At 45.5% G+C, this 27,883-nt stretch overlaps 1 protein-coding gene across 2 annotated transcripts in view; it reads left to right on the forward strand.

Annotated features, from left to right (window-relative positions):
• PARP8 (poly(ADP-ribose) polymerase family member 8) overlaps positions 1 to 27,883 on the forward strand; it is a 670,996-nt gene that overhangs the window by 330,201 nt on the left and 312,912 nt on the right. For both annotated transcript variants that reach the window (XM_086960612.1, XM_086960613.1), the window contains one exon: positions 20,887 to 20,981. In XM_086960612.1, coding sequence (XP_086816738.1) covers positions 20,887 to 20,981 — 95 coding nt within the window. The remainder of the gene's footprint in view (positions 1 to 20,886; positions 20,982 to 27,883) is intronic.

Genomic DNA, 27,883 nt, shown 5'->3' on the forward strand with positions numbered 1-27,883 from the left:
ATGGGTAATATTGACTGGTTGCTTTCCTGAATCTTGGATGGGAGCTATAGTGAAGCCCATTTATAACAAGCATTTACAATGCAATGGTTTTCACCTTTTGAAAAGTTTGAGCTATTGGCATTGTAAATGACAAAATTTGTATTTATATGTTGGTTTTGAAAACAGATAAATAAATGGCATTGTCATTTACAATGCCAATAGTTTAATCTCTGGCAAATGCCACACAAAAACACACAGACCCACACACACACACACAGACCCACACACACACACACACAGACCCACGCACACACAGACCCACACACACACCCAGAGCCACACACACCCACCCAGAGCCACACACACCCACCCAGAGCCACACACACCCACCCAGAGCCACACAGGTTCAAGTTCAAGTTCAGAAATTTGAATAGCGCACTACTCACCCAGAGGGTCTCAAGGCGCTTGAGGGAGGGAGGGTGCTTTACTTATCGAATAGCCAGGTTTTTAGCTGCTTTCTGAAGGAGAAGTGGTCCTGTGTAAGGCGGAGGTGAGTGGGGAGAGAGTTCCAGGTTTTGGCCGCTAAGTAGGAGAAGGATCTTCCTCCCATGGTGAATCTATGGATGCGCGAAATTGCGGCGAGGGCTTGATTGGATGATCGTAGTTGGCGGGTGGGAGTGTAGAATGACAGTCGAGTGTTGAGGCATTCGGGTCCTAGGTCGTAGAGGGCCTTGTGTGCGTGGGTGAGGAGACGGAACGTTATTCTCTTGTTGACGGGGAGCAAGTGGAGGTCTTTCAGGTGACCAGAAATGTGAGCTTGACGGGGGATGTCCAGTATGAGTCTTGCTGAGGCGTTTTGGATGCATTGGAGTTTGTTCTGTAGTTTGGCTGTGGTTCCGGTGTAAAGGGTATTTCCGTAATCCAGTCTGCTGGTGACCAGTGCGTGGGTGACCGTTTTTCTTGTTTCGGTGGGGATCCAACGGAGATTTGTTTGAGCATGCGTAGGATGTTGAAGCATGAAGATGAGACAACGTTGACTTGTCTGGTCATCGAGAGGGAGGACTCTAGGATGAAGCCCAGGTTGCGTGCGTGATCTGTAGGTATGGGTGCTGTACCCAGGGCCGGTGGCCACCATGATTCGTCCCAGGCAGAGGGGGATGATCCTAAGATGAGGACTTCCGTTTTGTCCGAGTTTAGTTTTAGACGGCTATTCTTCATCCACTCGGCTACTTCTTTCATTCCTTCGTGTAGATTGGTTTTGGCGGTGTTTGGGTCTTTGGTGAGGGAGAGGATCAGCTGGGTGTCGTCTGCGTAGGAGATGATGTTGAGGTTGTGTTGTCGCGCGATGGATGCGAGGGGACTCATGTAAACGTTGAAGAGGGTGGGACTGAGTGATGATCCTTGTGGTACGCCGCAGATGACTTTGGTGGCCTCTGATTTGAATGGGGGGAGGCGGACTCTCTGGGTTCTTCCGGCGAGGAACGAGATGATCCAGTCTAGAGCTTTTCCTTGTATTCCGACGTTGCTGAGGCATTGTATGAGGGTGCTATGACAGACTGTGTCGAAGGCGGCGGAGAGGTCAAGTAGGATGAGGGCAGCTGTTTCTCCGTTGTCCAGTAGCGTTCAGATGTCGTCTGTAGCTGCGATGAGGGTGGTTTCCGTGCTGTGTTTGGCTCGGAAGCCGGACTGTGAGGGGTCGAGAGATTTGTTGGATTCAAGGAAGGCGGCGAGCTGATTGTTGACGGCTTTCTCAATGACTTTGGCAGGAAATGGGAGGAGCGAGATGGGGCGGTAGTTCTTAAGTTCAGAGGGGTCTGCTGTGGGTTTCTTCAGAAGGGCGCTGAGTTCGGCATGTTTCCAGATTTCCGGGAAGGTAGTGGAGTTGAAGGAGCAGTTGATGACATTGTGGAGATGGGGTGCGATGATGGAGTCTGCTTTGTTGAAAATGTGGTGGGGGCATGGGTCGCTTGGCGATCCTGAGTGGATGGAGTTCATCAGTCGGATGGTGTCTTCAGTAGTGATTGGGTTCCAGGCGCAAAGGTTGTTAGAGAGCTGTTTTGGTTCGGAGGTGGGTGGAGTGGACTGTTCTTCGGACTGGTTTTCAAAGCTGTTATGTATGTCGGCGATTTTGTTGTGGAAGACAGAGGATAAAGAGTCGCAGAGGTCTTGGGAGGGGGTGATGTCGCTGGTGCCGACGGTGGGGTTGGTAAATTCTTTTACGATGTTGAATAGTTCCTTGCTGTTTTGGGCATTGTTGTCGAGTCGATCTTTGAATGCTGATTTCTTGGTGGATCGGATCAGTTGGTGGTGTTTGCGGGTGGCGTTCTTGAAGGAGGCCAGGTTGTCCGTGGTTGGGTTTTTTCTCCAGGCTTTCTCGAGGGTGCGGCAGAACTTCTTGGATTTCTTAAGGCATAGTTGAACCAGGGGACTTTTTTGGTGCCTTGCTTGATTTGATGGTTTTTCAGGGGTGCTAGTTCGTCGGCGCTGAGGGTAATCCATTGAGTGAGGTTGTTGGCTGCTTGGTTTGGGTCCGATGATTTGGCAGGGGGGTTTAGGTGAAGCAAAGAGGAGAGCTGGGCGGTGGTGATTTTGTTCCAATTTCTTCGGGGAATGGGTTGTGAGGGGTTGTGGGTCGTGGTCTTTTTGTAGTTGAAGAGAACGCAGCTTTGGTCCGTCCAATGGAGGGCAGTGGTGTGCTCGAAGGAGATGTGTTTGCTGGAGGTGAAGATTGGGTCGAGCGTGTGCCCGGCAAGGTGGGTGGGGGTATCAACAAGTTGTTTGAGTCCGAGATTGGCCAGGTTGTCCAGAAGGGTCGGGGTGTTGTAGTCGTTATTCTTTTCTAGGTGGAAGTTGAGGTCTCCCAGTAGGATGTAGTTCTCGGAGGGGAGGGCATGTGGGCTGATGAAGTCGGTGATGCCTTCGCTGAATTGTGTGGGGGGTCCAGGAGGTCTGTAGATGAGGGTGCATCTGAGAGTGTTCTTGGGGTCGGTGTGGATCTGGAAGTGAAGGTGTTCGGCGGTAGCGAGGTTATCGTCGGAGCTGGTCGTGATGCGGATGGTGTTCTTGTGAACGATGACAATGCTTCCTCCAGTTTGGTTGATGCGGTCCTTTCGAATGATCTTGTAGCCGTCCGGGATAGCAATGGCGATGTCGGGCGCTGATGAGGCGTTCATCCAGGTTTCTGTAAGTAAGGCAACATCCGGCGATGTAGTGTCGAGTAGGTTCCAAAGTTCAATGGAGTGTCTGTGAACCGAGCGGGTGTTGAGCATGATGCACTTTAGGTGGTTGTTGTCTGAGCTCTGTTTGGATTTAGTGGATTTGTTGTGGGTCCTGATGCAGTCAAACTTGCAGGTATTGCAGGTGAAGGGTCCATGGGTTTGTCCTGGGGCGGCTTGGTGGCAGTCTGGGAGTCGGCCGGGGTTAAGTGCTGAGAGGGTTGCGGCGTCGTAGGTTATGCGGGAGGAGTGGGTTTTGCGGGGGCCAGGGGGTATGGTGCTGGGCGCGGTCCAGGCGCGGACGGGCGTAGACGGGCTTACCTTTGGCGCACCTTCGGCGCGCATGGGGCGCGACCGCTGAGCGTGATCGCGGCGTGGAAAAGCATCTGTCATATGTGGGTAGTGGAGGGGGGAGGGGCGAGGGAGGAGCAGCTGGGAGGTGGTAGCGGGGTGGAGGTCCAGGCAGGGAGGCACAACAACAAACAACAAAATGGCTGCAGGCCAAAAGCGAAACTGGATTGGGGCACAAGGTAAAATAAACGCTATGCACAAATCACAATCCAACCTTCTAATAACGCTATGCACAAAGGAATTTATTCAGCTTAAGGCAGACAATCACAATACAATGCTGATGGAAGCGCACTTTCGAAATATAGCGCTACGATCAATATTTCAACAGAGAGCAGCAGACAGGCACTAATGCGCGTTTAACAGATAAAGCGCTACGCTGCAATAATTAATGGCAAGCAGGTAACAATTGCAATGCGGCTAAGGCAGTCTGGTAGTGCAAAGCGCTACGATACCGCAACAGTGCTGGGAGCTGCGTGGGGAGCGACCGCTTCTGAAGGTTTCAGGACGGTCACAGCGTGAGTGCAGGCAAGTAAAGCCTATAGTATCAGTGGGAGGGAGGAGCAGCTGGGAGGCGGTAGCGGGGTGGAGTTCTGGGCAGGGAGGCACAACAACAAACAACAAAATGGCTGCAGGCCAAAAGCGAAACTGGAATGGGGCACAAGGTAAAATAAACGCTATGCACAAATCCCAATCCAACCTTCTAATAACGCTATGCACAAAGGGAATTATTTGGCTTAAGGCAGACAATCACAATACAATGCTGATGGACGCGTGCTTTCGAAATATAGCGCTACGATCAATATTTCAACAGAGAGCAGCAGACAGGCACTAATGCGCGTTTAACAGATAAACCGCTATGCTGCAATAATTAATGGCAAGCAGGTAACAATTGCAATGCGGCTAAGGCAGTCTGGTAGTGCAAAGCGCTACGATACCGCAACAGTGCTGGGAGCTGCATGGGGAGCGACTGCTTCTGAAGGTTTCAGAGCCACACACACCCACCCAAAGCCACACACACACTCAGGAGAGCAAGCACAGCGAGGGGGCAGGGAAACAAGCACAGCAAGGGGGCAGGGAAGTAAGCACAGCGAGGGGGCAGGGAAGCAAGCACAGCGAGGGGGCAGGGAAGTAAGCACAGCAAGGGGGCAGGGAAGCAAGCACAGCGAGGGGGCAGGGAAGCAAGCACAGCGATGGGGCAGGGAAGCAAGCACTGCGAGGGGGCAGGGAAGCAAGCACAGCGAGGGGGCAGGGAAGCAAGCACAGTGAGGGGGCAGGGATGCAAGCACAGCAAGGGGGCAGGGAAGCAAGCACAGCGAGGGGGCAGGGAAGCAAGCACAGCGAGGGGGCAGGGGAGCAAGCACAGCCAGGTGGCAGGGAAGCAAGCACAGCCAGGTGGCAGGGGAGCAAGTACAGCCAGGGGGCAGGGAAGCAAGCACAGCCGTGCACGAGGGCCGCCCTTGGTCCCAGACCCGCTGGGCGCAGGGGTGGCAATGGCAGCACTTGACTGGCTCCTGCCTGCAGCTTCCGCGGCAGTGTCCAGCTCTCACCCCCAATATTCCAGGACGTCTTTCTAGCTGTCGAAATAAGTCAACTCAACATCTCAAGAAACATGACAGTGATGAACAGCAGCTTGTGAGCTGCATGCTGCAAGAGTCCGAACCCCTTGAGTGTAACTCAGCCTTTCATCGTCCAAGGGGCGATAACATGAGTAATGCGGACTGGCAATAGCAAGCATAATTTAAGCGCCAGGATAAATACGAGGCTCGGACTACGAAAGTGCTCCACATTAACATAATGTTTGGTTATTTACCAAAAGGACACATTTCATTTGCTCTGTGATTAAACCCACGCAACCAACTCTTCCTGCGGTACGAGCGGAAGGGCGTCATTCTGCCTGTCCGTGCCATAGGTGCGCGGGCAGAGGTCAACACTCTCCCAAACTTTGTTCCGCTGCAGCAGGGGCAACAGCTTTCACCACCAAACAATAACCCAGAGATATCGAGAGGTGGAGACAGGAAGAGCAGCACAGACAGAAGCCCCCCTGGACAGGGGAGGATGCCCTCACAGGCATTTATTTATCTAAGCCATGACATTTATGTTGCTGAAATGGTGCACAGACAAAATATCGACTCAAAAATATCGAATGGACAAAATATCGAGTTAAAAATATCGATAATAATAAAATATCGATATCTACAATATCGTTGGTCAAAATATCGATTAAAATAATGATAAAAAAATATTGAGTACAAAAATATCGACAAAATATATATAAATAGTCAAAGTAAAAAATTTCAATAATATGTAGAAAAAAGGTTAAAAAATAAAAAAATGTTATTAATAGTAATATAAATTGTAGTTAATGTTTAGGAGCGGGATGTTGGGTTAATAGGGGATAAGGGTGGGGAGTAATTTATTAATAATTAATTAATTAATTAATATATGTTTGTAAATATTTTTAATTAATAAATAATTGGTAATTAATTAATATTAATTAGTTAATTAATTAATATAATTTTGTACATATTTTTAATTAGTAATTAATTGGTAATTAAATATTATTAATTAGTTAATTACATTAATTAGAGTAATTTATTTATATACATAATTTTTAGTTATTGTTAATTAATTAATTGGGAAAAAATAATATTAATTATTAAATTAAATTAATTACAGCTAATGTGCTAATATATTTACTTTATTGTTATTGTTAATTAATAATTAATTGGTAATTAAATGATATTAATTAATTTTGGGTAAAGGAGTATTTTTAGGGTTCAGGGTCAGTTTTCAGTTTTTGGGTAAAGGGGTATTTTTAGGGTTCAGCGTCAGTTTTCAGTTTTTGGGTAAAGGGGTATTTTTAGGGTTCAGGGTCAGTTTTCACTTTTTGGGTAAAGGGGTATTTTTAGGGTTCAGGGTCAGTTTTCAGTTTTTGGGTAAAGGGGTATTTTTAGGGTTCAGGGTCAGTTTTCAGTTTTTGGGTAAAGGGGTATTTTTAGGGTTCAGGGTCAGTTTTCAGTTTTTGGGTAAAGGGGTATTTTTAGGGTTCAGGGTCAGTTTTTAGTTTTTGGGTAAAGGGGTATTTTTAGGGTTGAGGGTCAGTTTTGGGTTTTTGGGTAAAGGGGTATTTTTAGGGTTCAGGGTCAGTTTTCCCTACTGTTGCACCCACTGGAGTGGGAATAGTAATTTTAACCCCTACGCTATCCAACGCTTTCCCTACGCTTGCACTCTTTGGAGTGGGAATAGTATTTTTTACACTTCTGGTATCGTGCGGTAATATAATAGTATCTTATTTAATTATAGTATGTTACTATATATATATGTTTTAACAAATAAGATTGTAATTTTTTTTTAATTATTTTCATTTATTATTTAATTATTATAAGGTAATGTAAGTATTTTTAAGTATATTTTAGTAATTAAATTTTAATATTAATTTAATTTAACACTGTTTTTAATAAAGTCGATATTTTTTACATCTATATTATTGTAAACGATATTTTGTACTCGATATTTTTGTACTTACCTGTTTGTAGATACAAACTCGATATTTTGACTGTCGATATTTTGTCCACGATATTTTGGCAAGTCGATCTTTTGTCCCTCGAAATTATTTCAGTGATCCTGATGAAATATCACAGAGATGTATGATTACTATCTGAATATCCCCGATGGGTGTAAATATATTGTGGCTCATGCGTAAAGTTGCATGAAGCACCTTGAGTTACAGAACAAATTAAGTATTCCTCCTGCAAAGCGGGAGCACCGCCCAGTGCCCAAGAGCCACAATCTAGACAGATTTTTAGGATTCCACTCAAAACGCATGTCTCCCGCTTCACACCTGAAGCAATGCACATGTATTCAATACGCAATTCTTTCGGATATCCTAAAATCATGCTCTATGGCGAGTACGGAGGGAGGACATTGCAGAGGTCGATAACATCGATATACTTGAGATGCCATCGCAATATAGTGGGGGCTCAGGACTAGTGCATAACGAGGGCACGAGTCGTAGTGTGCACAGATTACCATAGCTGGTGAATTTAAGGGAAACATATTTTTTTTGCATTGAAATAGTAACGTCACACTAAGTATTTTTTTAAGGGAACATACATGTTAACCCACACGTGCATATATTTACACACACACACACACACCTGTATATCACGAGTTAAATTCCTCTCCTAATTGAAAGCCAGTCATCACAAAATGAATACCACACTATTCAATACGCGATTCTTTCGGATATCCTAAAATCATGCTCTATGGCTAGGATGGAGGAAGGACATTGCAGAGGTCGATAACATCGATATACTTGAGATGCCATCGCAATATAGTGGGGACTCAGGACTAGTGCATAACGAGGGCACGAGTCGTAGCGTGCACAGATTACCATAACTGGTGAATTTAAGGGAAACAAATTTTTTTTTGCATTGAAATAGTAACGTCACGTGAAGTATTTTTTTAAGGGAACATACATGTTAACCCGCACGTGCATATATTTACACACACACACCTGTATATCACGAGTTAAATGCCTCTCCTAATTGAAAGCCAGTCCTCACAAAATGAATACCACACTGAGCCTAGAACGTAATGTAGGGATGATTTAAGCGGCAGTAAAAAATTTTTATCAAGGAGTAACCCTTTCAGAGAAAAGGGATGGGGTTATTAGATGCTCTAAAACAACAAAAATTCCCTTTTCATAAGTTTTTGAAGAGGAAAAACTCCCTCTGAGGGATTTTCTACCGGCAGGTTAAGGATGGACCATATGGTGTATTCACGGTTGCTTAGAGAATAACAAATTTACATGCGTAACATTATTTAACACAAAATTTGTCTAAGGTTATTCAAAATCCCAAACTTTAAGGGCTCCAAACAAAATTACTGTACACTCGTGGCCTAAATAGGAATATGCACAATCACAGGAGAAATTTCATAACAAATGTCTTTATTTGGTGATTTCACCGACCAGTTAATTAAAAACAAGATACATTCACATTTATTTCTCACAAACATTAAAATCTTAAAAAGGGCTGAAAAAGTGTCACTTTTCAGCCCTTTTTAAGATTTTAATGTTTGTGAGAAATAAATGTGAATGTATCTTGTTTTTAATTAACTGGTCCGTGAATTCACCAAATAAAGACATAGGAATATGCACAATCACAGGAGAAATTTCATAAAAAATGTCTTTATTTGGTGATTTCACCGACCAGTTAATTAAAAACAAGATACATTCACATTTATTTCTCACAAACATTAAAATCTTAAAAAGGGCTGAAAAAGTGTCACTTTTCAGCCCTTATTAAGATTTTAATGTTTGTGAGAAATAAATGTGAATGTATCTTGTTTTTAATTAACAGGTCGGTGAAATCACCAAATAAAGACATTTTTTATGAAATTTCTCCTGTGATTGTGCATATTCCTATTTAGGTCACGAGTGTACAGTAATTTTGTTTGGAGCCCTTAAAGTTTGGGATTTTGAATAACCTTAGACAAATTTTGTGTTAAATAATGTTACGCATGTAAATTTGTTATTCTCTAAGCAACCGTGAATACACCATATGGTCCATCCTTAACCTGCCGGTAGAAAATCCCTCAGAGGGTGCTTTAAGCGGCAGACATAAGATAGGATTATAACGGAAAGCGGGAGGGGGCGGGAAAGACACGGACAGCGGGAGGGGGGCGGGAAAGGCACGGACAGCGGGAGGGGGGGCGGGAAAGGCACGGACAGCGGGAGGGGGGCAGGAAAGGAACGGACAGTGGGAGGGGGCGGGAAAGGCATGGACAGCGGGAGGGGGGAGGGAACGGCAAACGGCAAGAAAGGCGCTCACCTGGACTTCCTCCGGCGTTGGTCGGCCGCAGAATGACCAAATGAAACCTCGACGAGCGGAAAAAAAAACCCCGCCCACCGCCGCACTGACGTAGGCAAAAGAGAAAAATTCTACGGAACACCCACGAGTCGCCTCGCAGAATGACGGACGTCTCTCTCTTCCAATGGCTAGCCTCCATTTATGGAGCTAGCCAATGGAAGACAGAGGTGGAACTGAGGCCACACTGTTTCTAACATTAGATTTCGCCTGCGCCGAAAAGCTGCGCAGTGCGCAGCTTTCGACGAGGCGAAACCTAAAAATGACATAATTCGCTACATTGTGACATCAGCATTTAAAAGGAGGCTTCAAAATAGATCGGATACTTCATGAAATCAGGTGAAACTGGATCTTTAACAGTTCAGATGCTAACCAGTACTTATTAACAATAAACGAACACTGGTGTAAGTGAAACTGAAAAGCCGGTGCCTTCCCCCTGTCACTTCTGCATCTGCAGCGGCTGGCGAGCCTGTCAATCATACCAGAACCCGAGGGGCTTCACTGTTCCTCCCAAACAGTGTCGCTCTTGGGAGGTTAGTCATGGAGTGAAAGAGACAGTGTACACCTGGGAGCGCTTAGCCTGCTGCTGCGGTGCTCAGAAGACATAAGCTCCCACAAGCCACTCCACGGGCAATGCCAATGCCCTTGGCTATATGTTTGACCAAAATGGCTACTTAGTTTGAGGGCATGAATGAATCTCCCCGTCATGCCTGCACAGAACATGACGAAGCTGTCTGACATACACTCCAGCTGTGTCTTTTAGTACCAGCAGCAGCGCGGACCTTGCAGTGCCTCAAAAGACACCACGGTTAAGTTTTCTCATACCCGGAGTGCCCCAATCTGTCACTTCAGCACTTGCACACACTGTTCGCCATAACCCCTGCTAATCTAGTACCCCAATCCAAAAAAATCAAAGCAACGCAACGCAGTATTTGCAAGTTGGATATGTTTTATTACTATATGTCAGGGATACTTGATAGCAAACGTCACGCTAAGTATCTTTTTAAGGGAACATACATGTTAACCCACACGTGCATATATTTACACACACACACACACACACCTGTATATCACGAGTTAAATTCCTCTCCTAATTGAAAGCCAGTCCTCACAAAATGAATACCACACTGAGCCTAGAACGTAATGTAGGGATGCTTTAAGCGGCAGACATAAAATAGGATTATAACGGACAGTGGGAGGGGGGCGGGAAAGGCACGGACAGCGGGAGGGGGGGCGGGAAAGGAACGGACAGCGGGAAGGGGGCGGGAAAGGAACGGACAGCGGGAGGGGGGGCGGGAAAGGCACGGACAGCGGGAGGGGGGAGGGAACGGCAAACTGCAAGAAAGGCACTCACCTGGACTTGCTCCGGCGGCGGTCGGCCGCAGAATAACCAAATGAAACCTCGACGAGCGAAAAAATAAACACCGCCCCGCTGACGTAGGCAAAAGGGAAAAATTCTACGGAACGCCCACGAGTCGCCTCGCAGAATGACAGACGCCTCTCTCTTCCAATGGCTAGCCTCCATTTATGGAGCTAGCCAATGGAAGACAGAGGCGGAACTGAGGCCACACTGTTTCTAACATTAGATTTCGCCCGACGAGGCGAAACCTAAAAAGGGCAAAATGGATCAGCCAGCTAATTATTGCCTGATTTCTCTTTTAGATATCCTGTCCAGACTTTACGCCCAAACATTGTAAAACACCTAGCAGCCTGTGCCTTCAATACCAGATTAATTCCAGCGTATCATAGAGGCTTTAGGCCGGACCACTCCACGATGGATCACTGTTTCACACTGTGGGGAGTTGCAAAGAAGTCAGTGGAGCCAGTAGGGGGCCTTTGCTACTGTTTCGGTGACTTATAAGCAGCTTTCGACTGGGTGGACAGAGGCACGCATTGCCGCAAACAATAGCAGTGGAAAATATCTGGAGCCCTCTTGAGCGTGGAGACGAAGCTCCACAGTGGTAACTGGGTATAGATTGAGCTCGAAGGGCATGGAATCCTGACTTGAAAAATTCCGGTTGAGAACGGCTTGTGACACAGGTGTGTTTTAGCAACCCTGCTGTTTAGTCTGTTCATTGCAGACCTTCTCCAGATATTATGTGGTACGCATAGTTTATCACCAAAAGGTAGAGGTAGGCATATTAGTTTCCTCATGCACGTTGACGATCTGGTTGTGATGGGCCTCATGCCTAGAGGGCTGCAACGGAAGGTAAACACCCTAAATGCCTATTGTCTTGAAAACAAATTATCAATAAATGCTGACAAGATAAAAACAATGTTTTATGCTAAGAGAAAATGAAGATTCACGTGGTGCCAAGGTGATGTACATATAGAGCATGTTAGAGAGTGCAAAAATCTGGGTGTAACCTATTCAGACGATTTGAGGTGGGATAAACAAATCACTTCCTGGAGAACTGTTCTTTCCACAGTAGTGAATGGGGTGAAAAGATTAGAGCGTACAATTGGGAGCCATACCTTTGAGCCACTAAGTAAAGGTATACAAGGTAAAATAATCCCACAGGCCCTTTATGGAGCAGAGATGTTGGATTAGGATAGGCGGTATCATGGGAAGCTTTTGAAAATTCTTTGAAACTGCTCCTTGAACTTTCTAAAAATGCTATAATTCAAGCTGTAATGAGAGAGTAGAGAACTGTAGCCTGGAGTGCCCTGGCGAACGCCTGAGTCTTGTGCTTCTATTTTTCTCTTAAAGATTGGACGCCTGGTGATAAACTGTCAGAGCAAAGCGTAACAGAAATAATGTTAATTTACACTAATACAAATAATTGATGCAGAAGCGTCCGGGGGTCTCAGAGTTGCTCTTCGAAAGAGGGTAAGTGGCCTGGACTGACCTGATAAAGAGTGCAGTCTGGCAAAGTGCACTAGAAGCTAGCTGTAGAAAGGATCTGCACTATTTTAAAGCCAAGAACTCAGTCATTCCCTACGTAAGCTCTCAGGAGAGCACCACTCTATTCCCCTACTTGTATAACATTCTGGACAAGTGCCTACATAATGAAGTCTTGCACTTGAGGGTAGTAATTGACCCTGGGTGGCGTAGCCAGGGATTAAAAATAGAAGTTTATAGGAACAATGGGCAGTGCCCTTGTAAGTGAGGCAGGACATATTCATTAAGCCAAATATTGATGGATTGTGCATATGGCTGAGATACCCGCCACCCCCTCTCAACACAATCCCCAAGGATGGGAAACCGGAAACAGTTCTGAAGTTTTTGGAAGACGGGAGGGAGTGACCCTCCCGGCCGTATTTATTAAAATATGAAACAAAATTAAAACATTAAATAAACAGTTTCATATTATGTACAATTTCATTACCACATTGCGATGTTTGGCTAACCTTAACAGATTCTCTAATACAAAGGTTCTCCTAGCCGAACTAACATCCTACAAAACATTTACTTGAACTTTTTGAAATTGTACATCCTAACGTTTAAGGGCCAACGGCAAGGTCGTAACCGGTGTCAAGATCCCTAACCCAGAAATATCGCCCTCACTTGTGAGGGGCGGCCCAGAGGCGTACCTCAAGTGCAATTACCAATTTCCCTTGACTTGACGGGGGCCCCAATAAAACTCGACGCCACTTAGAGGTCGTACGAGGACATGTGTGAGGTATCTAGAAGGTAGCATAGACCCCCCCCCAAACCCCACACAACTTACCACATCTGCCGTCGCAGACGTCCTGGCCCCGGGAAATTCCACAGGAGGGGGCTGTAACCCCTCCTACACAGGAAGGGGCCTTGACCGCCTTTCCTTTTCTTTCGGCGACCCATCCTTAGAAGGGACCGCCTCCCCGTTGAGGGGCCAATGGCCACCTCCCCCGAGCGCTCCCATCCGTGCTGGGTGACGCCCACTCATAGGGATCTTCCAAATAGTGCTCACCGATCATGACCTTACCGCCCGACCAAAATAAATACGACAATGCTAACTAAATGACTAAACTAAAAAAGACAGTAGCAACTACAGTTTTATTAAAAGCATGCTTACCAATGAACACTGAAGCAGATTAACTTTATTTGCGAAACGTAACACAAATCGACCATTCTTTATTACACACTCAAAATCATCACGATAATACCACAACCTGTAAACGAAAATCAGAGTTTATCCATCAACTTTATTCAAAACCACTTGCTGTCCTCAGGGGCTGGTGGGTGGGTCAAAATTGGCTCTTCGTTCCGTCTCGAGCTCACGTGCAGCGAGGAGGTGCAGCTTCAGAGCACAGGAACAAGAGGATGCCTTCTGGTCTTGCTTCTCCTTTTATCCGTCTTCAGGGCGGGCATAAACCCGCCCCTGCCTGCCCCAAGGGCGTGGCCAGCCGCGTCAGTGTCTAGGCCAACCCACTCTAGGGCGGGAAAAGGCGCGCCCCGGCTACGCCGCTTCGGGCATACCAGCCGAGACTCGCCTCCCGCCCAAGATGGCTTCCCGGGGGGATCGTGGTACTCCGCCATACGTTCGGGGGGACCGAGTGGTCGCCCCTTTCCATATGGCTGAGATACCCGCCACCCCCTCTCAACACAATCCCCAAGGATGGGAAACCGGAAACAGTTCTGAAGTTTTTGGAAGACGGGAGGGAGTGACCCTCCCGGCCGTATTTATTAAAATATGAAACAAAATTAAAACATTAAATAAACAGTTTCATATTATGTACAATTTCATTACCACATTGCGATGTTTGGCTAACCTTAACAGATTCTCTAATACAAAGGTTCTCCTAGCCGAACTAACATCCTACAAAACATTTACTTGAACTTTTTGAAATTGTACATCCTAACGTTTAAGGGCCAACGGCAAGGTCGTAACCGGTGTCAAGATCCCTAACCCAGAAATATCGCCCTCACTTGTGAGGGGCGGCCCAGAGGCGTACCTCAAGTGCAATTACCAATTTCCCTTGACTTGACGGGGGCCCCAATAAAACTCGACGCCACTTAGAGGTCGTACGAGGACACGTGTGAGGTATCTAGAAGGTAGCGTAGACCCCCCCCAAACCCCACACAAATTACCACATCTGCCGTCGCAGACGTCCTGGCCCCGGGAAATTCCACAGGAGGGGGCTGTAACCCCTCCTACCCAGGAAGGGGCCTTGACCGCCTTTCCTTTTCTTTCGGCGACCCATCCTTAGAAGGGACCGCCTCCCCGTTGAGGGGCCAATGGCCACCTCCCCCGAGCGCTCCCATCCGTGCTGGGTGACGCCCACTCATAGGGATCTTCCAAATAGTGCTCACCGATCATGACCTTACCGCCACAGGCCGGATAGTTGACCGGCTATCCGGACCCCCCACAACACTCCTACCTAAAGGTCATGGTATAACGTTTTTAGCCATGCTAAGAAGTCTCCTATGAGTAACTCATTCCCCACCCGAGACAAATGCACTCCATCCCCCAAATACATACTGTCATCATTAATACACCCATGCGAAATAGAATGCAGTGTCTTGGAACGGAACAACCTACTCACTTTGTTATTAAGCTTTCTAACAGAATGATTTAAAGCAGGAACAGAAATAGCCCCCCGCCACACTTTTCGTGGGATCATATGGGACCATGCAATTGTGCACCCTGGAACTCTCCTCGCTAACCAACTTACAGTGGAAAGCATCGCCTCGAGAAGAAGTCGTCTACCAGTGGTGACCAAATCATTACCTCCAAGATGTACTATGATTACAGACGGCGGTGACCACGTCCGCCCTAGCAAACCCTCAAAGAATGATTGAAACTGGTCAATACAGAGACCGCCTCTTCCGTAGAAGGACACACTGTACCCGTATTCCCCAGCCACGTGAATCATGTCACCTGCCTTGAATACGTCCGCGGCACGTCTCACGTATGAGTGGCCCACGACCCACACCTCCTTTTTCACAGCCGGTGATGTCTGACCGCTGGCCCGGTGTTGGGTCGACTGCAAAGTCCGCCCCGCCTCGTAGGCTTGCGCAACTGAAAACCTAACAAAAACAAGAAGCGTGAGTACATCATTACAGCTTCACAACATGTGCAACCGCACATACCTTTTATAACAATTGGAGGACCAACGCCCCACCCGTTTAACTTGTTCCACATTCAGACCCCTGGCTGTAGCTTCTGTAGCAGCCCCTATCCGAAAGGAATTGGTCCCAAACTCGCCCGGGTTCAAGCCCGCAGCGGCAATCGACATCGCAAGCACCCGCTGAAACTGAAACTTTGTCAGTGGGGTGGCGTCAGCGTGTCTCAACAAGGTCCCCCCCCCATGATGCCGCCCTTCGTGCTAAATAATCTTCTAAACACTTTACCGGACACATGGAGGACCCGGGAATCCTGCGTATGAGTACGCAGTCACCCACCCCACTTTGATCGGTCTTGGACCTGACAAACGAGACAGTCATTGTCTCCCCTCTGATCAGGACGTGCTCCTGGCACAAACCTCCTGTCACATCCTGCTTGTTCCTTGCCACTAGTTCGCTTACCCGCATAGCCCCATGGAATGCCAGCGTAAAAGCGGCTCGGAATAAAACTGTCTCAAACTGAGATGAACATGTAGCAGGGAGTCTGGATAATAACTGGGCCAGCCTATCTAAACCTATCGGGCGCCTCTCGTCTACTCTGCGACCCTCAAGGCGTTGCCACCCCCGTAGCGCTTTCTGTACTACGAAAGACGCTGTCGGGTCGAGGATCCCATGAGCCCTAGCAACAAAGGAAACGGCAGCCCGATGCCTCTGAGCCGTGGCCACCGATTTTCCAACCAGATGTAAAGACATCAGAAAATTTACCACCCACTCCTCTTGGCCCCAAAGCTCCTCTCTATCAGTCCCCAAAAAGGCTAAATAGGACCGGAACGCCCCTTCATATGCCTTCCTCGTCCTGGGTGCTAAACTCTCTCCCACGAGGTTACGAAGTTCGGGGCACCGAGAGACCAGAGAGCTTCAGGAAAGGGTGCCGGCTCCGGGTCCGCTGTGGGAAGAAAACCCCAGAAAGCCTGCATACGAAAACGAGACAGTGCATCAGCCGCCTGGTTCATTACCCCTGGGACATGTCTTGCTTTGAATAGCACATTCAATTGCATACACAGTAAAACAATTTCCTTGAGCAGTCTCAAAATCCATTTGCATCATGCTGCCTGGCTATTGATACACTCGACCACGGTCATATTGTCGGACCAGAATACCACCGAGTGATCTTTGAACCCTTCGGGCCAAGTTCTCAGGGCCACTAAAATGGGGAAAAGTTCCAGGAAAGCAATGTTACTTGTTAGTCCACTGTCATGCCACCATGTCGGCCACTTTTGTGCAGACCATCTTGTGCCGAAGATGGCACCAAAACCTATGCTCCCTGCCGAATCCGTCCAGAGCCCCAGCTCCTCAGAGGACACGGCCGGTTTGTTCCAGACCACTCGACCATTGAAATCCGCCAGAAATGCCAACCAAATGCGCATGTCCTGGCGGACCTCAGCCGAGAGCCTTGTGCGATGATGGCCCTCGTTCAGGCCGACCATGGCTTGAGCAATCGAACGGGAAAAGGGGCGGGCCATTGGTATAACCCTCAGGGCAAAATTCAACTGGCCAACTAACTGCTGTAATTGATGCAGCTTAACCTTAGATCCATTTATACACATTTGCAGGGATGTCCTGAACTTTGACACTTTTTCCACTGGTAAACGAAAACAACCTTCTTCGGAGTCTAACTCGATCCCCAGAAACTCGAGGCAAGTGGAAGGCACCACAGTCTTACCTGGTGCCAATGGCACGCCAAACTGATTCATTAAGACACAAAATTGAGCCAGAGCCTGCCCACATTCCGGATCCCCAGCTGCCCCCAGGAACAAAAAATCATCAAGGTAATGCATCACATGTTGGAAACCCGTCTTCCTTGTGAAGACCCATTGTAGAAAACTACTGAATTTTTCGAAATAGGCACAAGATATAGAGCAGCCCATCGGCATACACCTATCCATGTAATAATGCCCCTGAAAGCTGAAACCTAGGAGACGCTGATCGTCTGGGTGTACCGGGAGCAACCGGAACGCTGACTCGATATCAGATTTGGCCATCAGCGCCCCGGGCCCCAGGCGATTCAACATGGCTACGGCCTCATCGAAAGATGCGTACCGCACCGAACACACTTCCGGGTCTATCGCTTCGTTTACGGAAAGACCACGTGGGGCTGATAAATTATGTATCAGCCGAAACTCACCCGGGTCCTTCTTTGGGACCACACCTAAAGGGGAACAAACAAAGTTAAGAACCGGGGGTACACTAAACGGACCGGCGACTCGACCTCGAGTAACCTCCTTCCGGATCTTATCCTGTACCACGGTCGTATGCTGCAAGACCGATAGCTGATTTTTACATTTCTCTACACCTTGAAAGTCCCCCACTGGGATGCGGAAACCATAAGAAAACCCGTTCCGCAACACCCCAGCGGAAGTACGATCCGGGTATTCACTGAGCCAGGGAATCATTGCCAAGGTATCAATCGGGGTAGGTAAAGGCGCCCCTCGGACTATGCTAGACCTGTTTGGCGCCTCCTCTACCCCCGTTATCACCCGTTTTGGCTCTGCACGTGGACTCAGGATGGGATGATTGCCCACACCCACTACATTCGTGTCTAAATTTGCACGATCCCTGGGGCCTAGTACATTTACCCCTGTTGAAATTCCAACAAAACCCCTTTTTTCCTGTATTGCCGGCCGGCCTCGAGTAATTGTCGGTACCCGCACCTGATCGAAAGGGCGTCCCCGCATGCTGGCGGGAGGATTCGCCAACGTTACTCCCTACTAATGGCAATTTTAACATACCAGTCTCCTCCATTTTGGACCATGACACGGAATCATAACAATCCCAAGTTAAGTTTTTATCATGTTCTTTAGCCTTTCTAAACAGATTATCATAGCAGAACCAATGATTACCCTCGTGTGATACCGAGTACCCCATGATTCGCGACTGATAAATTGGCAATTCGGGTAGCAGATCGGGCCTTCGTTCCCCCAAGATCGATGTAAAAACCCCCCACGCTTTGCCCCAATTGCCAATGTTTTCATTTACCTTAAAGGCGGCCATTTTTGCGCGCCAAACACTCGGATGCATGAGCTCTTTCTGGCCCTTAACATGCTCCATCTCATAGTGATCAGTAAGCAACGAGAAGATGTTTACATACTCCCCTGCCCATATCTTCTCTTTAATAGCCAAAGGAACATGCTGACCCAACTTTTCCCTACGAGAGGGTGCTGACTCATCCCTCGCAATCGGCAATGGCCGCTTACCTGAACCGGACGCTGCCTCAGCTACTGCACCCGTCCCCTGTGGCTTCTCTACTGCTGCAGCCGGCGTGGACACCTTCGCTGCATCCCGTGACTCACGCAGTTGCTTCATCAGCACCTGCGCGTCGACAGCCGTGGCGCCCTCGCTACTTTTACCCAACCACGCTGCTAATTGCGCTGCCAGCTCGGACGGCATATCTTCCCCGGACACGGGGGTGACCACAACGGGAATCGGATTCCCTTCCTCCGGCACGGGAGTGGGTGCCTCTAGCGGGGTACTGGGACCCGGGATGTCTTCCCCAGCTCTTCCTCTCCTGGGCCTCTTGTTTTTCCCTCCCGGGGCTGCTCCCGCCAAAGGACGTTTTGGTCCCCCGTCCTCATTTTCATCCATTCGCCTCTTCAATTCGGTCATTTCTTTCATGAGAACGCGCAGCATCTGGTCAGTAGTCATGCGCTTTCCCGCCTTCTTCGGCATTCTCCAACAGAGTATCTGGAAAACAAACAAGAACGATTACAACGCTCAAAATTGGCTCTTCGTTCCGTCTCGAGCTCACGTGCAGCGAGGAGGTGCAGCTTCAGAGCACAGGAACAAGAGGATGCCTTCTGGTCTTGCTTCTCCTTTTATCCGTCTTCAGGGCGGGCGTAAACCCGCCCCTGCCTGCCCCAAGGGCGTGGCCAGCCGCGTCAGTGTCTAGGCCAACCCACTCTAGGGCGGGAAAAGGCACGCCCCGGCTACGCCGCTTCGGGCATACCAGCCGAGACTCGCCTCCCGCCCAAGATGGCTTCCCGGGGGGATCGTGGTACTCCGCCATACGTTCGGGGGGACCGAGTGGTCGCCCCTTTCCATTCTTCACGGCAAAAAGGAAAAAAGTTACTCTGACCCATATTTAAAAAATATGGAATCCAAATGAAGAAAATTGGTCCAGTTTGATACATAACTGGAGGTTCTGAGATGTAGCAATAGCCATTGGACAGTATTTGTGTAAAATCTTAAAGGCACCGGCAATATTCCCTTTTTTTTATTTTAACATAAGGCTGTCATGGGTGTTTTTTACTAAGTTGAAATGAAGGATCCCCTAATAGAAATATGTTAGAAGACGGGAATTATGTCTCAATCTGAAGCAAGATCAAGAGAGATCATTGAAGCTGCGATAAGCTGCTATGCACTTTGCTCTTTAGAAATGCTGATTGGAGTAATATGAATTGTTTGTCATTGACTAAAACCTTAATGTGTTTTCTGAAGTGCTGTAAATATTTGTGAGCTCTTGGGCTGGGAACTACATGGTACGGGGAAATTGGAAGTATGTGGGATTGAAAGATAATAATCATAAATTGTTATTTTAGGCTATTTCATATTTTTGGTATTTTCTATGAATTGTGTATATGTTTCTATAAGAATGTATTTCTTGGAAATAAATTATTTTTGACTTTACTTCCATTTATCTTTTGCACAGCATTAGTCCGCATTTGTCCAGCCAAAATGCTATATTTTGTCAATTTTGAACATCTTCCAAACATTGGTACCTTAAGATTCGTTTTGTGGAAAAAACGTACTGAAGGCTTAAGCACAAAAAGCCCAAACGTCAAAAAAAGTATCAGCACTGCAGGGGGAAAGCCCTCAGCAGCTACAAATTAAACCCAAGTCCATAGATAGCGTAAAGAAACAAACACAAATAAGAAAAAAAATAGGAAAGTGTATGTTTCAGAACTCCTAAAACTTGGGCAAGAGCAAGGGCTTGATTTGGAGTGACATGGTAATAGTAAATCCTCTGCCCTTTTTTGTGCAAACTCTTTTGGAGAATCTACCGTGCCATCCCGGGGATAATCCACCTTAGACCATCGCACTTGCTTTAGTCAGAGCTAGTCACTTTGGGAATGTGTGTGTAAGGAGGCATCGTTTTTTGCAAACTGTGAGAGGCCATTTCATATAAACCAAAGAGCCCAGTGTGAGCTACAGTTGTGGGCAAATGAATACCTTCTGTTTTTGTACTCTTTTCTCATATCCTCCTTGGATTAAAGGTACGAAGATGACAACGCATGCGATTGATTCGCAAATCGTGGTGTGCGGCATTGTTGCAGTAGGAAAGGAAAAGGGTTGGTTATATTCGATGGCCATAATCATCAAAGACAGTTTTGCAAGTGAAATAATTGCTTCATTAATGTGCGTGCAAAATTATACTCTGTTTACAATGTATTACTTCCAAAAAGAAATATCACATTCCCTTTTGCAGGTTAGTTTTGATGGAGAACTTCACAAGCACCCGCAGCTGGAAGCTGATTTGGCATCAGTGAGAGAGGTCTACGGATCCAGCGCCGTATCGCTCAGGTATTTAATCATTAGGGTCTGCTTCTTGAATAGTTGTGAATCTCGCCTGAAAATGAAAGTCATGTAAATGTTAGCATGGCTAGTTTTCCTTTGCAGTGTGTCCTTTGCTTATTTCAAGCTGAATGGCAGCAGTACTGCTGTCCTCTTGCTTGCCACTTTCAAAATTCTAACTGCAATCATCAAATATCAACACTTGCTTCCACATGAATATTTTTTAACACCCTCGATGATTTCTGTGAAGCACCTCGTAGATCATATGCACCGTTACTTCCCGCGTGTGGATGATATTAATTCTAAAAAGTACACACCCGTCTCAACCAATCCCTATTTGTTTAATTAATTAGAGGCCAGATGTACGACCGTTTCTTCCGGTCGCAAGCGGGAATTCGACCGCAAAATAGGTCTGGTCTATTTGCAAACCCTATTTGGCGAGTCAGAAACCTATTATCGACTTGCAACATAAGGTTTGCGATTCATTATTTGGAAGGGGCTTGCCAAGGGCGTCCCTTCCTAGTAGCTACTTGCACTTCAATGTGCGATTGTTTTGCAGCCGCAATTGCAAACCAAAAACACTCACGGCTTACCACCCATTTCAAATGGGAAGGGGTCCCCCATGGAACTACTTCTGCCTTGGGACTGGCAAAGAATATATTTTTTAAGAGCAGGCAGTGGACCCACAGCAAAGTTTCATTTTTAATCTTTTTAATGCATCCTGTTTTCCTCAAAGGAAAAAGGGCTGCATTAAAAAAATACCTGCTTTAATTGAAAAACCCCATCTGGCCACCATCCATGGGAGTGCTAGCTATTTCCAATGGGATTGTAAATTGCACCCGTCTCATGAATATTAATGAGGCACGCAATTTGCGACCCCATTAGGAATCGCAAACGGTGTCTGAGACACACTGTTATAAATTCCAATTTGCGAGTCACTAATTGTGAGTCGCAATACAACACAATTTTCGACTTGCAAATTGGAAGGGTCGTACACCTGGCCTTAGGTTTACTATTTTTGCAATCATTTTTTTGCTATCTTCTTCCGAAGGTCCCAAAAGTATCTGTGTCAATGGCCCTTGAAAGCAAAGATGCATCATATATGAGTAGCATGCAACAAGGATGAAGGGTCAGGCCTAGCTCAAATCACCATAAATACCAAGCAAGGACTCACCAAGATGGACATAGACAGTCATTACTCTGGTAAGCTATCGAAACATCAAGGATGTGGGTAGTTACACCATCTTTGTTAAAGTTAATGGGGACTTGTGTCACGATTAAAAACAGAGTTGCATGTCATTCCCAAAAATAGAACGAAAGAAACCACTGAAATAAAACAAATAAAAAATGGCAAAAAAAGGCAAAATCTGCAATAGGTGCAAAATCTAAAACACTGAAGATATGTTTCAACAATATAATAAAACTCACTGATTTACAGGAACACAACATGCACAGATACATAGCTCAGCATTTTTTTTATTAAAGCAATCTGTACATAAGAGGGGCACTGCTATTTGACCAGGTGCCTGGTGATCTATAACAAAGAAAATTATTGTTCATTCGAAATGTATTTTAAGATTACAGTGTATAAAGATATAAATGCATCCTTACTGGACACTAGATGCTATTACCTATTGGGGCAAATTGTATGAAACCCAATCATGTATTAAGGTAGCGCATTATATTGCTGCACAGCACTTTTAACAATGAATATGGAAGTATTTTAACATCAAAAGTGCTCTAGTGAATAACCAAAGTGTAAGCGCAGTTCTTGTGAAATGTGCAGGTGAAAACGTGTTAATAGAACAGTATCAAAATTAATTAATCAAGAAGTTTTGGCTGTGACAACTAAATTGCAGAGATTATGGTTCCTTCTAACGGTATCCCTGTCTGATAGAGTACAAATTGAAGGAACACAGTCCAAAACCATATAGTGTAGTTAATGTACATTTCAGTGCCTTAAAAAAAGGTTTTGTGGGGCCTTCATTAGGAAATGGGGGCCGGTAAATTGGCTGTTGCAAAATGTGATGGGCATTTCAATGCCTTAAAAAAAGGTTTGATGAGGCCTTCATCAGGAAATGGGGGCTGGTAATGGGCTGTTGTAAAATGTGATGGGGGAAAAAGGAAAAAGTACAAGATAATCCCCAAGGGTTGGAAAAAGTATGGCTTACAAGTAGTTTGGTGGGACTTCCAGGGGGGCACCTGTGCTACTTAGAGAAAACCAGACACAGCCAGCAAAAACACAAAGCAAATAAACATGACAGAAATGGAGGACAAATATCAAATGAGAACATACCCATTAAAAATAAAAAAACAACAGCACTAAACACTAAGGGGCCAATTACGATGTCGTTAGGAAAGTCTCCGGATGGGATTCGGTATTGCAGAATTCGATTCGGAACCCTTGTTTCATTACGAATCATACAGATTTTCCAACGAACGATTACAATGCTCGGAAACCATTCGAGCAGACCAAATCGGTTCCAAAAGGCATTCTGACAACCTGAGTCTTACCGAGCCGATTCGTGCAGCTCCATGGACACGGTTTCCAGACGAGTGATTACAATGACAGATTCGGACAGCCATTCCGATTTGGTTACCCGAGATAAACTGCTGCCAGACTGTGTCTTTGGGGGTGTTAGACTTGGGGGTCTCTAGTTGGCACAGGTAGGTAACGTTCCTGTAACCTTTGGTTATTCAGTGAATTTTCAATGTTTTAAAGTTTTTATTTCCAAACTGTACCCTGTAACCTTTGAATGTCGGTGTGTGAGTGGCTGTATAGGTAGGCAAATGGGTGTGTGAGCAGCTGTATGGGTCTCTGAGTGGGTGTGTGAGTGGGTTTGTTGGTGTGCTAGTGGAGTAGCTGTATGGGGTGAGTGAGTGTGTGAGTGACTGTATGGGTGAGTACATAGCTGTGTAAGTGTGTGTAAAAGTGTCCAAGTGGGTTTGTGAGTGGGTGTATGTGTGTCTGAGTTGGCCTGTGACTGGATGCAGGAGGGGGTGTATGAGTATGTGAGTGGGTCTGGGAGTCGGTGTTTGAGTGTTTAAGTGGGTTTGTGATTTGGTGCATGAGTCTCTGAGTGGGTGTGTGATTGAGTGCGTGAGTCTGTGAGTGGGTATTTGAGTGTGTCTGAGTGGGTGCATGAGTATCTGAGTAGGTCTGTATGTGGGTGCAGCAGTGTCGGACTGGGTCTGTGAACAAGTGCATACATTAAAATTAAAATTCAAAAAGCTTTATTCGGTACATTATACATGGCCATAAAAGCATTCTAATAATGAATATAAAAAAGACATACTATGATTAATAAAAAAGCCATTAATTCTTGTACGAAATTGTGTGCATAGATACAGTCCATTTTTTGATTAATAATCCAAAGATTTCAGCCTTTAGAAAGAACATTAAAATTGGTTAAAAAAAAGTCATTAATAAAACTTCTCAAGAGTGCATGCAGTACATTTGATTCGAGATAGCTACATACTTTTAGGATAGAGGGCATTATAACTCCAACTTCAGTCATCATTGTGTTCATAAGTTAATGCCTCTAGATAGGAGTATTTAACAACAAAGGGTGGTGATGGACAAAGTTTCTGAATTAAGCAGAATACTCTCACCCAGTCAAGAGATCAGGGCTAGATCCAACACCATTTTTTAGCTCACTGCACCATCCCAGCTCAGAACCTGGCTATATGCAAATTAGTCTGTTCCTGTCCCAGTGCATGATGGGAACAGGGCAAACCAAACTACCAAGCCAATTCTTACACTGGGAAGGAAATAAGCTTCCGGGGACAGGTTTCTGGCATTTCAGCCGTTGTCGGCCCGGCTTGCTTGAATCCTGATTGTGCAATGAGCAAGGGACTCACATCTGAGTATACCCTTCCACGCTTAGGGTGGACAAAATATTTAACAACAAGGGGTGGTGATGGACAAAGTTTCTGAATTAAGCAGAATACTCTCACCCAGTCAAGAGATCAGGGCTAGATCCAACACCATTTTTTAGCTCACTGCACCATCCCAGCTCAGAACCTGGCTATATGCAAATTAGTCTGTTCCTGTCCCAGTGCATGATGGGAACAGGGCAAACCAAACCACCAAGCCAATTCTTACACTGGGAAGGAAACAAGCTTCTGGGGACCGGTTTCTGGCATTTCAGCCGTTGTCGGCCCGGCTTGCAGAATAATAGGAAATGCAGAGTGGACTGAGGTGATTATCCGTCGCATGGGCAGTTTGGTAATATATGGTACCGTTTTCTGCACTTGGAAAATATGACTAAATAATGTAGGGTACCAAGCCTTAGTCTTGTTAAAAAGAACCTATGTTGGGTATTTCTTACTCTAATCAAATAAGGTTGTATGCCAATAAAAAGTGGACGCTCATGGTAGGAAATGATAGTTTGTTTCGAGCTTGATTCAGCATCCTTTACCAAATCCATTGAGGCATAAAACCTTATTTTCAACTCTTTGTTACTATATCCTTGTAGAGACATGGGCTCTTTACGCTCTAAGGATAATTTCCAGCTTTTTAATAGGGATTGAATAGATTTGAGCCAAGGTATTTTTCTACTATTGTCCAGAGTCAAACAGTCCAGTATCATATCCTTAGTAAACCTTGTTTCCTCTTTCGTCCATATTCCATACCATAAAGTAAGTCCAGCTGTTCTTATAAAGTCACTAATATAAGGAACAGACAGCTCGCTATGGACTAGACAATTTGGTGTGGAACTTGGAACTGCTATCAAACGTTTTAAAAATGTATTCTCCTGTAGTTGGAGGGTTGCAATATTAGACCTTCCCCAAAAAGCTGCGCTACAACTTGCAGTTGTAATTGATTTACTTCTATATAATGTAAGCATTTCCCTTATTGGTTTATTTCCTATTTTTGTAGAAAATCTAAACATACCCTCGATTGTTTGCATACATTTTAAGTTGGATAAGTTAATGTGCGTGCCCCTTGTGCAATACTCATTGAAAAATAAGCCCAAGTATGTAAAACTTGAAACTCTGTCAATTACGGTGCCGTCCACATGGTGCTTTTTAATCCCTGTTCTATTCTTGCCACAAATCATGGTGAAAGTTTTAGTCAAGTTAAGCTTTAAATCCTTTTCATTCAAGTGAGCAAACTTTACTATCAGACATGGCAGACCATTTGCCGTCCTTGAAATAAGGACAGCATCATCTACATAAAGGAGCACTGGGGTTGGACGAGCACCTACCTTTGGGGCATTAACCTTGAGATTCTGCAGGAAAAAGTCGACATTATTTATATATAATGAAAATAGAATAGGAGCTAAGACACACCCCTGTCTTATTCCCCCGGTTACCCTAAAATCATGCGTACCTTCACCCTTTAAGGCAAAACGAACCCTGGATAATAGAAAGGTATAAATCCGGGACAGGTAGATAACAATATCGTTTGGGACACCTAACTCAACCAGTTTTTGCCAGAGTTTACCACTTTTAATCAGGTCAAAAGCACTGGTGAGATCAACAAAACAAAGGTGTAAAGCCCCTCATTTTGCTAGGGTATACTTTTCCCACCAATATTTCCAAATTTAAACATTGTTCAATCGTCCCAATACCTCTCCTAAATCCATATTAGGCCTCTGATAGTATGTTATTTTTAGATACCCAGTTTTCTAGTCTTCCCAGCAAGACTCTCCCCATCAATTTGGAGGTAGAGTCAAGGAGGGATATGGGACGATAGCACATAGCCTTCCCTCTATCCCCTTTTTTAAATATGGGGACTATTATGCTTTCATCTAGGGTTGCATAAAAAAGTTCAATAAGAAGGGTGACCAAAATTCGACATCAGAGTTAAAGACGTCGATTGGGACCCCATCGGGTCTAGCTGCTTTACCACTAGCACTTTTATTAAGTGCCCCTTTAATTTCATCTATGGTTAACAGGGGTAGTCTAACAGGCTCGACTATAATGAAGTTGCTCATTTCTTTTGGCATAGCTGTGGCCCCTCCTGGGTTGAAAATGCTTTCACAGTATGTTATTCATTCCTCTGGTGGGACTACTACGTCTGTCTTTGCTGCTAAAATATCTCTAAAAAAAGGGTAATTGATGGTTTTCCAAAATAGGGTTGTATCGCGAGTTGTTGCGGCTTGTATTCGTTTTTCCCAAGCCTCCTCACAAATCTCACTTTTCCTAAGGTTCAGAGCAATTTTATACTTTCTCCTTAGGTTAATTAATTCGGAGTTATTCCTGGGTTTTATATTTAAGGTTATTTTTAGTTCTTTAATCAAACTTGCACATTCCTGATTAAACCATCTGGGTACCTGATTAAGCGTTTTATTATTTTGTTTTATTTTTAAGTCATCTGCTATTTCTATAATAATATTGGAGAAAGCTACAATAATATCTGAATTAGTGTAATAACTATTTAGGCGGTATCAATATCATGCAGTTTTTTCTCGATGAGATTATCCATAAACAGAATAGGATTTAACCCTGACCATTTTATTGACACTCCCTTACTACCTTGAGTCTCAATGTTAATATCGGCTGACTTCCCCCTTTTAGGCTGAGATATATTAAGCTTCAAGGACAGGGTTAAGGGATAATGATCGTTAAATAAACTTGCAGATATTATTAATGATTCCACTGAGTCCCTACACTGTTCTGAAATAATAAAGTGATCAATGGTAGAAGATGATCTGGCCCCTACAAATGTCTGAATGTTTGGCTGTCCGTCAGAATTGTCTATTTGAGTGTGTCTGAGTGGGTGCATGAGTGTCTGAGTGGGTCTGTATGTGGGTGCAGCAGTGTCTGACTGGGTCTGTGAACAAGTGCATCAGTCTCTCTGGGTATGTGAGTGTCTGAATGCCTCCTCCTGCTCGTTTTGATCTCTATTTTGCAACTTTCTGCTTATTTCTAACCTTTCTTTTGCCTCTACCTGCTCATTTCTG

Source organism: Lissotriton vulgaris, chromosome 3_1, assembly GCF_964263255.1.
Source record: "Lissotriton vulgaris chromosome 3_1, aLisVul1.2, whole genome shotgun sequence".
Classification (NCBI taxonomy): Eukaryota; Metazoa; Chordata; class Amphibia; order Caudata; family Salamandridae; genus Lissotriton; species Lissotriton vulgaris.